At 36.2% G+C, this 11,960-nt stretch overlaps 1 protein-coding gene and 1 long non-coding RNA gene across 2 annotated transcripts in view; one reads left to right on the forward strand and one right to left on the reverse strand.

Moving 5' to 3' along the window:
* The first annotated feature begins 69 nt into the window (after positions 1-69).
* The window catches only part of gabrb2b (gamma-aminobutyric acid type A receptor subunit beta2b), a 41,307-nt gene continuing 29,416 nt past the window's right edge, over positions 70-11,960 (forward strand). The window contains exons 1-3 of the mRNA XM_007562048.2: positions 70-592; positions 744-841; positions 1,447-1,514. Coding sequence (XP_007562110.1) covers positions 417-592; positions 744-841; positions 1,447-1,514 — 342 coding nt within the window. The 5' untranslated portion in view covers positions 70-416. The remainder of the gene's footprint in view (positions 593-743; positions 842-1,446; positions 1,515-11,960) is intronic.
* Positions 11,715-11,960, reverse strand: part of LOC103144882 (uncharacterized) — a 2,846-nt gene continuing 2,600 nt past the window's right edge. Inside the window, exon 2 of the long non-coding RNA XR_001663330.1 lies at positions 11,715-11,960. This exon is cut by the window's right edge and continues 303 nt beyond it. This is a non-coding gene — a long non-coding RNA (uncharacterized LOC103144882).

Consider the following 11,960-nt stretch of genomic DNA (forward strand, 5'->3'; position numbering starts at 1 on the left):
TAGATAGATAGATAGATAGATAGATAGATAGATAGATAGATAGATTGATTGATTGATTTCATGTTTTTCAGTTGGAGTTGTTTTGTCGTGCTCCAGTAACTCTGCTGGAGGAAGCAGGGTTGCAGGACTTGTTCAGTGTCAGCTGAACGTCAGGTTCAGGAACAGCGAATGGAAAGAGAACACCCCACCCACATTTCCTCACTTTTTTCCTAAACTTTTTTCTTACAGTCCCTCACACCCCTCTCCCCCCTTTTTTTCTTAAACACTTAAAACCGAACTTAAATATGGGAAGACCCCTTGTCCTTTTGGGTAACACGGAGTCATGATTCTCCTTTAAATTCTTTCTTGTTTGGATCTGCCATTGGCATCAACAGCAGCACCGCTGCTGCTTCTTGATGTTGTGATCTGAAACACGCATGCGCCCGGAATTGGAATTACTGCACTGGCGAGAACAACTTAGACCTCGTCAAGTCTTCACTAAAAGAAACCGAAAACCATATAATTTTAAAATTGCAGCCGTAAGCGCAAGAGGGATGAGGACGACGTGTGTCTTGTTGATCTTCTTCATGGCAGCTGTGATGCGCGCTCAAAGGTGAGTGAAAGGGGGTCGGAGGATGCTCCACTCATTTTACTAAGTGTGACTGTCTCACAAGCGGGATGCAAAACGATTGGCATGTATTGCACAGCAGTTCTCCGTCTAAAGCTCTGCTCTCTGCTTTCTCTTTCTTTTCTTCCTCCTATAGTGCCAGTGTAAATGACCCTTGCAATATGCCTTTGGTCAAAGAAACGGTGGACAGACTGTTAAAAGGTTATGATATACGACTGAGGCCAGATTTCGGAGGTAATTAGGTCCATTACAAACATGTTGTTCCAGTTTGAGCGTTGCCAGGCGGGAGTAGAACAGCGTTATTAGTCCAACTTGGTTTGCAATTCCCGAAAGTACTTGTATCACTAATCTAAGAATTTTAATGATAAAACATTCCTAGACAATCTACATGATACAGTCTGATGAGAAGTTGAAACATCCTGCCTTAATGCTGGCTTAAATGAGTAACATATACTCAGACATCAATAACACAAAAATACTAAAAATAAAAAATAAAATAAAATAAAATAAAATAAAGAATGAAAACGTGTCAGTCATCTCCGTGTTGATTTCTTTTTAATATCTTAATATTTTGGCGATCAGAAATGCATATTTGGAGGGATTGTGATTTAATGTGTGGAAGACACTTTGATTGCAGGTCGGCGCATCTAATCCTAACCCTGGCGTGAGCTGTGAACTAATCATCCGCCTGACAACAGCTAAATTTACAAGTGTTAATCTGTGTTCCCATTACACACCTATTTTAAACTCTTTCTACTGATGAAAGTCAATCATTTGATTCCTTTTGGTGGTAACTCCTGCTGTTTTCTGATGCTTACTGTGTTTTTCATCTGTCCCAGGTCCTCCAGTCGGAGTGGGAATGAATATAGACATAGCCAGCATAGACATGGTATCAGAAGTCAACATGGTAAGAAAACCAACAACATTTATAATTTCAAGAAACTGGTGCCCGTTGTAATCGCCTCCTGAGGGAGACACCCCCCGTCCCTCCCTCCTCCCTCAAAGCGCAATGGGGAAACCCTCCGTTGGGGGAACTTACGTGACACTGACCTGACCGCTTCCAGACTACAAGGGCCATTAAAGTTGCAAGAATGATGTCATGACTTTATTTTTGCTGATCCGTTAGAACTTCTTCATAAAGAGAGATGTTTTACTTTAAGTTTTGCACTTAGATTTGTGAAGCGGAGACATTATCATTCCAAGAATCACCAGCTTTATAAAAATCAATATTTGAAGATTACATTAACCCATCTTTTAATGTGTCTGAAGGAACATTTCTTGATCAAGACGTATTTTTTGTTTATTTATTTCCTGATGTAGAAGGTTTGTCGTAACTGTTTCTCAAGGAGCGCAGACAGTGGATGAATGTTGGTGTTGCGTGTCTGAACATCGGAGATTAAGTTTCATACAAGTGCGCCTCTTAGTGTTGAAATTGTAGAACTGCACTTGATTTTTTTTTCCAGACAGACAAGGCATCACGATTGAAGGTCACTCTTGACATGATTAAGGTGACAAAGTGAGAAAAAATATTTTTAAGCTAACATGATTTGTTAGATCCATTGTCATCAAAGTTTTTACTTTTATTTTGGTTAAATGTTTCTTCCTGTGCTTGACCTACACTGAGGTAATATGTTTCTATTGCATATTTTTAAAACAGATTTTTTTTGGGTAGAATCACCAGAAAACTGATAGAAGTACATTTTTATATTGGTCCTGTAAAATTTTTAGTTGCAGATAAGATGAAGCCTCATATTTTATGTCTGTTCACTTGTATTTACACAGAAGACTGGCTTGGAAACTGATGCAAGCAGACAAATGCACATAAACATACAGAGCAAATTTTCAGTAACCTCCATCCATCCGAAAGAACATATTATAAACAGAACAGTCAGGTTTCTGAAAAGTCTTCATTTCCACACGTTAATTACTTTGTAGTGGTTCCTTTAGCATGAATTATTTCATCAATGCATTGTGGCATGGAGGCAGCGTTATTAGTCCAAGTGGCATTGTGAAGCCATGAGTCAGGTTGGTTTGATAGCAGCTTAAAGGTCATCTGCATTGTTGGGTCTGATGTCTTTCATTTTCCTCCTGACAATACTCCATAGATTCTCTGCGGGTTTAAGTCATGGTTGTTTGCTGGCCAGGCAAGCACAGTAACACCAAGAACAAGCTTTTAATACCTTTGGCAGTGTAAGCAGGTGCTGAGTTCTGCTGGAAAATGAAACGAGAAGCTCCATTGAGAAGCTCCACAAAATTCACTCATGGATTTTGCTCAGCAATACTCTCAGGAATGCTGCTATCCCTTTTGTTGATGCATCCTTTCCTACCACACTTTTTCCTTTCACTTAACTTTCTATGAATGTGCTATAACTTAACATTTTTCTAATTTTATGAGAGACTGAATTTTGGGTTTTCATTCTCTTTCATTATCAAGTTTAGCTTCTTCTGATTTATTTTTCAAGTGTGACTAAACCCCTGAACGCCTTAGCCTTTTCCCTGTCCACATAAACAGTTAATTAGACATAACTGTTGCTCTTGTCAAATGTTATCTGCAACATTTGACAAGAGCAAAGACCAAAATGTTTTGTTCAGAAAATAAAACAATACTCAAGGAGAACGAAAACTAAAATTAGGCAAAAGTTATTTTCCTGAAATTAATTCCTTCTTTCTTTTTTAACATTAGCAACTTTGAGAAGATGTTAAAGTACATAGTTACACCTGTGCTCAATAGTTGCTTGCTTCAAAACAAGTTAGAGCTGAAGTTTTCTGTATACACACACATCCAAACAAAAAAGGTCCAACTCTGCTAACATACAAAGCGAGTGCCGTGCAGCCTCTTTGATCACCCATTCCTTTGAGAGGGTTTGGCTCGCTCAACACCCTCTAATGTGAAAGGGGAGTCATTACCACCTGACCCATCACAGCCTCGTAAAAAAGAAAAGGCCACGTGTGTGTGTAATGGTCTCATCCTCTTTGATCTGCTCTCCCCACTAATATAAATGTAGCCACTTTTCAGAATAGCAGCTGGTGTAGAAGCACTTTCCTTTCTTCCATTTCCTGTACCCCATCTGGCTCTCTATCCGGCACTTATTTGGTGCATGGGTAGAACCGCCCTATGTTCTGTCTTTTAGTGAACAGATAGGGAACTGAGTTGAGGGTAATGGAAATATGTCACAGAGGGATGCTTCCAACAGTGTCCTTTTTTGTCATTATGGCAGAGCAGGACATCAATGCTTTGTTCTGTATGAATGATGCAGAAGGTTATTTCTTGCCTATGCACATTGTTGGAGACTTCACATTAGAAGCAGACACAAAATGAAGCTAAATGTTTTCTCCTAAAACAATCTCATGTCATTCAGTTATTACCAATGCAATAGGGAAGAAAAAAACAAAAAACAAAAAGTCTCTTGTTTACTACAGATGAGCTACCATCCAAAAGGTCAGTATGGAAGTTCACCTGATGTTAATTCAGCTTGATTTTTTGTCAAAAAAGAAAAAACAAAAAAACTTTTACACTCAGAACAAAAACTGAAATGCTACTAGAACACAAAGATAGGATAATATTAGAAAATATTTATTGATGTCTGGTGCCTTACAGAAGTATCCATAAATTTTTCACATTCGTTCATAAATTTAAATATCTATATTTGGATTTAGAGCTGAACTTTGACTCGTCTGTTTCCACCCATGAATTTGTATCATGTTTTCTGTTCAGGGTTCTGCTGCTGGAAGGTAAAGATTCATGTCAGTCTCAAAATGTTTAACATTAATTATGAGCTTCTCTGTCCATGATAGAAGTGTATCATTCACAAACAGTAACGCTGCCATTTACCATCAATGAATGATTTTTCAGGGTTATGTGCAGTTGTAGCTTTTATACATTTATGTGCTGCTGTAAAGGAGAGTTGTCTCAAGTGTTGGTTGGTTTCCTTGAAACTGTTATTTCATAAATGGTTTCCAATAAATCTCTGAACCCCTCTGTACCATTGCTAGCGCAGATAAATTTATACTGAGAGACTCTGCTAATTAGGTACTTCTAAAGACTTTTTGTCATACTAAACTTTATGCTTCAGGTTTTGATTAAAGGGGGAACCAGGTATCTACCCAGCATCCTTCATGTATATTTATTAAACATTGCATTGCTCCAAATTTATGGTTGTAAAGCTGCAACATGTGAAAAAATTAAAGAGAGGGATACTTATGCGAGTAAGGACTTCTGCAGCCTTTCATACTTATGCATCATGTAGACAACATGAGGCCAAAATGTCATTCAGGCCTGGAGCCAGACATGAAATAAGGAGGCTGTTGCTGGTGTTTCTTGCACATCCAGAAAAGGTCAGTGCTTTCTGAGCATCACAGTACAGATCCCAAGCTGCTAGGGGTAAAACAGATAGGGTGCGATTGTATAAGACCTGTGGGTCAAACTTTCACCCCTCAGCATGTGACATAAATAGAAAGAGAAACGGATGGAGACAGACATAAGATGGAGCTCTAACATTATCAAGTTGCCACATGGAGAAAGCACTGTGCTGTTAATGTTGGGGGGAAGGTTGTGTACCTACTGGTGGTGAGGGTTCATTGTGCATGAGTCAGAGGTGGACATACACATAGTCCTACACACACACCGCATGCTGATGTCATGTAAGATGTCTGGGCAGAGCACTTTGGCTACTAAAGCCTTCAATTTTTCTCCTGAAAAAAAAGGATGGAGAATAAGAGAGCATGGTGTGCCACTGCTAGATGTCTCTCTCTCTTTTATCTCCAAGCAATTCCCTTCAGTGATCCTCTGCTGCCATTCTACTCTCAATATTTACTTTTAGTTGAGCCCCTGAACACTTGAATTATAAGCCAGCAGCTTTTACAGGGGAGGAATCCTCCTGTCTAAGGATGAACTAAAACTCTCATCCTCATCCAAAAGGCAGAAATACTATTATTGATGCACATAAAGGTCGAGAGGAGCTTATTGATTGTTGGAGGAAAGCTATGAAATTCTTCCCCAACTACCCCTCCTCTCCACCACAATGTCAGTATGTTGTGATTTCCTTCTCTCAACATGTCTACTGTAAATGCATAAACAATGTGCTGCAAAAACAGCCCAACTGCTTACATTATACAGATGTATAATTGCAAAGTACATTATGATGTACTTTGCAATATTAAAGGGAAGGAAGTTGGATGAAGCACTTATGTGTTATTGCGTTATACATCATCCAGACCCAACAGCCATTAAATTATATGAATTCTGTATTAGTGTTGTTTCTAAATCTGTTTCACAGTCACTTTCAATATTCTGCTCATTATTTGGACAGATCTCCCAATTCATTAGTGGCTGGAATCAGCACAACCTGTCATCTAAAGGCTGTAGGATTTTGGAGGAATTTCCATCAGAGGCTCTTAACCTCTATATCATAAGATGGCTGGAAAAATCTTAATAGAAAGTTCTATTACTGATCCTGGCTATTTAATTGTGTTTATAGATGTTTAGAACAAAAATCATATATCTTTGTTATCCATTTGGACTTTTGACACTAATTATGCTTCAGCTTAAATGGGATGTAACAGAAATAAAAATGGATTTATAACTTTGTCAGTATGTTTTATGTTAAATGATAAAATGATAACAGATTGCTCCATGTTCTACCATAGAACCAATCTTTGATAGGTACTTTTACATTTTATTAAAACAATAAAAAACTATACCATTAAAATGTTTTGAGTAAAAAAAAAAAGATATTAGAACCATCTGAAGTAGAGAAGCATCTTTTCCACCTAAATATGTTGCCTTTTTAAACGTGCTTTCAAAATAAATCCAGTCACACTAGCATTAGATGTTGCTGAAAACCTATTCACAGTGTTAGAACATTTCAAATGAAGAGCTCTTAACCCTTTTTACCAACAGCAGGTGAACAGTAATTAAGGGGGAGAGAAACAGTACATAGGACTATTTTTTTTAAATCCTGAAAAGGACAAGAGAACAAGGGATTACACAATTAAGAGAGTGCCACTCAAACCCCAGAATGAAGAAAGACAAACCATGAATGGATCTGCATAATGAAAAGCCTGACATCAGAGAGTACCATCGACAGTGTAAAACAACCCTACCAGTGTGTGCTCTCGAATGAAATCTGCTTTCACTTTCTTGTTTTTTCATTGCTTGTAGTTAAGCTGACCTTTAAGTTTCACTTATTATTCTTAAAAAGATCTGCTCCATATTTAGAAAACATTTCCTAACTTTGTTCTTTACAGCCACTTGTCATGTACAAAATATGAACAAAGTAATGTATTACTTTGTTCATTGTTCAGTTGTATACAACTAATGAATTTTAGGGGAGTTAAGCATTTAGGTCTTTATAGAAAGACATTCCTTAAACCAAGACCTGTTAGAAAGATTTCACAGTCTATTGTTTGTGATTGTCTGAGAATATTCTCTATGCTCACTAAAACTAGTTTACACACATTTCAAGCAGGTGTAGCTTGTTCCCTAGATTTTCATTAAATACGATTTGAAGCCTAATTTTGAGAGTTATGAAAATGCTAATGCTTACTTTTCTCAGTGTTAACAGTTCCAGTCTAATTTAATCTGTATTATTAGTTTACAATCACCTGAAAACAAGTCCACAAGTCCTTATGATAACTAAAATAGTAAAAGTACTACAAACAAGAATACTGAAAAATATACAGTACATGTTCATGTATGTTGTGATGAGCCCTAAATGAAAATATACAATTGCCCAATTTTTCTGTAATTTAACTTTATCTTTTGCATAAAAGGTAGCCAGGGTTTCTTGTTTTGCAACTAATAAGGTTAGGAACCACTTAAATAAAAAAAACACTGAAATTACAAACTAGAAAACAGAACATCATGTGTTGAATAAAAAAAACACTGAAATTACAAACTAGAAAACAGAACATCATGTGTTGAGGAAAGTCTGAAGGGATATGGGGAAGGATACATGGATTGGGTGAGCAAAGTGTTGAATCGACCCACTCTCAAACGTGCATTATTGATGTGTGAAGGTTTCAATACCCTTGCTGCTCTACAGAGTTTAAGTAATCCATTTGGATCACATTCTGGGGCTGCTTTAATGCAATAAAAATAACATGCATTAATACAGTATCCCTTGCTAAAGAAAGGGTTTACATATTTTATTCAAAGAAGGGACAGTGCCCATGGATAACACAAACAGTGCAACATACTGCAACCACAAGGCTGTTGGTTGCATTTTGAATATGATCTGACAGATAAATGCAACATGGGAGACAATAAAAGAGGAAGAGTTATTTCTAACCCTCCTCACAGGGACATTATAAACATCACACAGTATATTTACTGAAACAATTAAAAATCTGCACAGTGAGGATGTGCCTCATTGTATTCAGTTTTAACTTCTATAAAATGCAGCCTTAAGGACTAGACTAGAAAGATCCTGTGGGTAAAGCAGTGCTAAGTTGACAAAGCACTGAAAGTTCAATCTTGATATCAGTATATTTGTCATTAATAATAATAATACTAATTGTAGCAATTATACTAAGATTTCTAGAAAAACTTCGTAGTGAAGATGTTTTGATGTTTTTAATAGACAAACACTTGTAATAAGTTATTCAAGAACTTGCCAAATGCATTTAATAAATGCAACATCTTAGATAAATGCCATTTATTTCTCCTCAGCCTCCCCAAGAACTTGTTGCTGTGTAAAGCTCCCAACCTATATATAGTGTTTGTGACCGAGAATATAACAAACTCAAACTGTAGATCAGACACTAGTGCTTCCAACACTAACATTTTGGGTAGATATATTAGTAAATTTCTGGATTATTTTATTTTTATTTCTTCTACCATTTCTGTTGCAAATAGAGGATTGTGGCATAAAACTTCAAACTTTTACTGTCTTTAATTCTTAATTAATGCTTTATTTCTGTAGATGGTATGTTCTTTTTAGGTTTTAAAACAACTACTTAGGATGAAGTTTAATTGATTATTTATCCATATAAACAGAGGCTAAAATAACTGAACACATTGCTTTTCTCAAATAATATATTTATAGCAATTCTACTGACATGGAATTGACACAAATTGTTGACAACAACCCAAGTAATCCGCCCAAAATAAAATCCAATTGAGTTTTGCATGCTAAACATTTGGTTAAGTGGAAAAAGGTTGCAAAAACACAATTCTTGTAAAAATATTGTCTCCAAAACTTGCTGAACAGTAAACAAGTCTTTTAAGTTAAACATTTTCACTATCCTTCTTAACAGTTTTCTGTTACTGTAGTTCAAGAACAGACTGTCTTATTTGAAAGGAAGCTTGGGGAATTCAAAGCATACTGCCTCTTTACTGTACACTACAAATGGGAAATGTAGTTCACAGTTGTCTCGTGTCGTATGTCTCATGTTCGCAGTTCGCCCATATTCTTTTTATCTCTGGTTTCAGTCTCATGTCTGTTTTTTTCTCTGCTTGTTTGATGACACCGTACTTGGGCCCTGCTGCAGGGAGGATTAGACAGAGTTGCAAATCAAAGTGGGTTAATCGGCTAGAGTACCATTTCAGGAGTCATCTCTCAGCTTACTGGCCACACTGCTCCAGTTAAGTGCTGCAGTTGACATTTACACGTTTCAGGCTTTAGGGAAGCAAAGACTCTTAAGAAAAATACGTATCTTTCAACAGAAAGATTAGCAATGTGATCCCATCTTTGTCCAATTTACATACTGATATTCCATTAGGTAGGACATTCATGTGCTGATCACCATAAAACTACCATAGGTGGGATAAAGCAATTGTTTTGCAAATCACAAGTAATTTTTTTATCTTTCTGACCAACTTTTGAGTCAAGCCCCAAATAAAGGCATGAAAGTCCCAAGTTGAGCTGAAAGTCCTAAACTTTTAATTTCAAATCTCAAAAAAGTCATATGACCCTTAGTGTAATTTAATCAGAATAAATCTGATGCTGAGATTTATCAACTGTTTTAGACAACACAGAAACACGGATACACAGAAACACGGATCATGACACTTCTATCCCATGGTTTGCACTGCAGAGCTCTGTTCTTTTCATTGAATGTCGTTTGGTAAAAACCATTAACTCTCATCTCATGAGAGTTTTAGTGCATGATTAAATGAGAAGTTCATTACATTTTGACATTGATTCTGTTCACTTTCTAAAAAACAGTTTGAAATAAATAGCCTCAGGATTGGCCTTGGTGGTGGAGTGCATTCTGAGTGCCTTTTTAACTCTGACGTGCTAAACGTGAACCAACAGATATTTGCTTTTAAAAGTTCTGCCTGGACATATTTTGTGTCATTTGATGACATGGCTTCAGGCCAGGTGGGTGTTTATGTTAAAAGCAGCAAATTGTGTCTCATTTATAGTTTATTGTAAATAGTCTGCTCCCAGTTGTTCAGCATGTCATAATGCTTTAGCTCTTGTCAGATCATACTTGTTCTATTATTTATATATTATATATTTGGTCACATCCACGACTAACTCAAACGTAACAAATGTTTTTTTGTCAGTACACCAATGTTACACCGCAGACCCAGAGGAACGTCATCTAAAAACAACTAATCACTATGAAACTGTAAGAGGGAAAACCGAACAATGGAACAGGCATTACTGCTATATAGGAGCATAACTCTGTGGGTGAGCACAGAGTAGTTACCCCATGACCTGATGTGAGAAATACAACATATGATATAAAACCTAATACCTAGATTCCATCTACATGCTCTAAAAAGCACACAGTGTACTTAGTTTCACCAGTTTAAATAAAGAATCTAAAATGATGTTGTAATCTGTAAGAGGTGTATTGTGTTTTTGAAATGGGCTTCTGGATGTGTTACTAACAAAGTGAGTTTGTAACAACTGGTAGGATCAACAATTAATTTTACAGAAACAGTTTTAAGTGTCTGCAGTTTGGAACTCACTTCCTGTTGATTTAAAGCCTGTAACCAGTTTTAGTACGTTCAAGAAACAAATGTTTTCATTAATATACGTCTTGATTTCACTGCCATAACAGAAATCCATTTGGTTGATTATATCCAGTAGTCTGGTTGTAATCTTTTCTCTTGGCTGTGGTCTAAAGGGGCTCACCCATCAGGTTACTGTTAAACAAGTTTAATGGAGGGTTTGACACAGGATGATTTATTGCATAATTAACACCCCCTGAAGTGACTGCACAAAGTTCAGAATCATATGTGTAAACATTAAACCTTCTGAACTTTGATATGATGAAACATTAGGATGTAAAATTGATTTTTCTAAATTTCTTTGACCTAAAAGTGATGATTTATAACTGAGTATGATTCTTTAAGTACACTGTATCTGTCACTTGTATTTGAATGTAGAGCTGTGACTCAGAGAAGATTATGACTGTGACATTAATGTGTCATTGACTGTTACATGAGTTCATAAGACATTTCTGCTTTTTGTGTCTTTTCCATTGCTGAGCACCAGAGCTTTCTAATGAGCTTAATGTCTTTCTGTGAACCTTCCTTCACTTTAAAAAGGACGGTGCCATTAATGTGTTGTGTAAACACCGGTTACACATGGTATCAATTTCACTCTTCAGACTTAAATGTTTATTAAAATGCTATTGAGAACCTGATCATTTCTTTATCTGTACAACCCACTGAACAAGTTACTGATACCAGCATTCTTCATGCAATAACCTGGTAAACAAAAACTTATTTTCAAGTTCAGTTTATTCACTAATTGTTAAATTTAATCAACATTGCCCAGTCTATGTGATTCTCAAAGAAGAAAAAAATGCAAATGATTAACTGGGATGTGAATTTTAAGACTGAATTTTTGTTAAGAATCAAAACTTGTTTTAAACTGCAAATATTTGTTAATCATAAAGCTAATCAGCTTATTATTTTCCCAAAAGTTATATAAGTCCAACATTTTTAAAAGAGTATTTAGTGCACAACATCATGCATTATCTGTACTATGAAAAGAATATGAGTTAAATTGAACAATATAATTCAGGAGCTATTGATTTAAGGTGGTGAGCTATAAGCATTGATTAATCCAACTTTATAATGTGTTCTATTATGTTTTGTTGTAAACATATGTGCAGACATAAACTAAGAAGTCAATTTTTTTTAATTAATTAATTTATTTTTTCTTTATTGCTTTTAATATGCAGTTTTAAATAGACAGTTGAAGAAACCTGCCGCAGTGTGCCTAAACCTAACCACAGCAGCTTCCACTGTGTTTGATATATATGAAATGTTTAATGATGGCAAACAAAAGGAAAAGAGTGAAACAAGTAGAAATGACCATTTGTGTTGACTGTTTCAGACGTATTGGTGTGTGTGTGTGTGTGTGTGTGTGTGTGTGTGTGTGTGTGTGTG

This window comes from Poecilia formosa, unplaced genomic scaffold, assembly GCF_000485575.1.
Source record: "Poecilia formosa unplaced genomic scaffold, Poecilia_formosa-5.1.2 Scaffold133, whole genome shotgun sequence".
In the NCBI taxonomy this organism is placed as follows: domain Eukaryota; kingdom Metazoa; phylum Chordata; class Actinopteri; order Cyprinodontiformes; family Poeciliidae; genus Poecilia; species Poecilia formosa.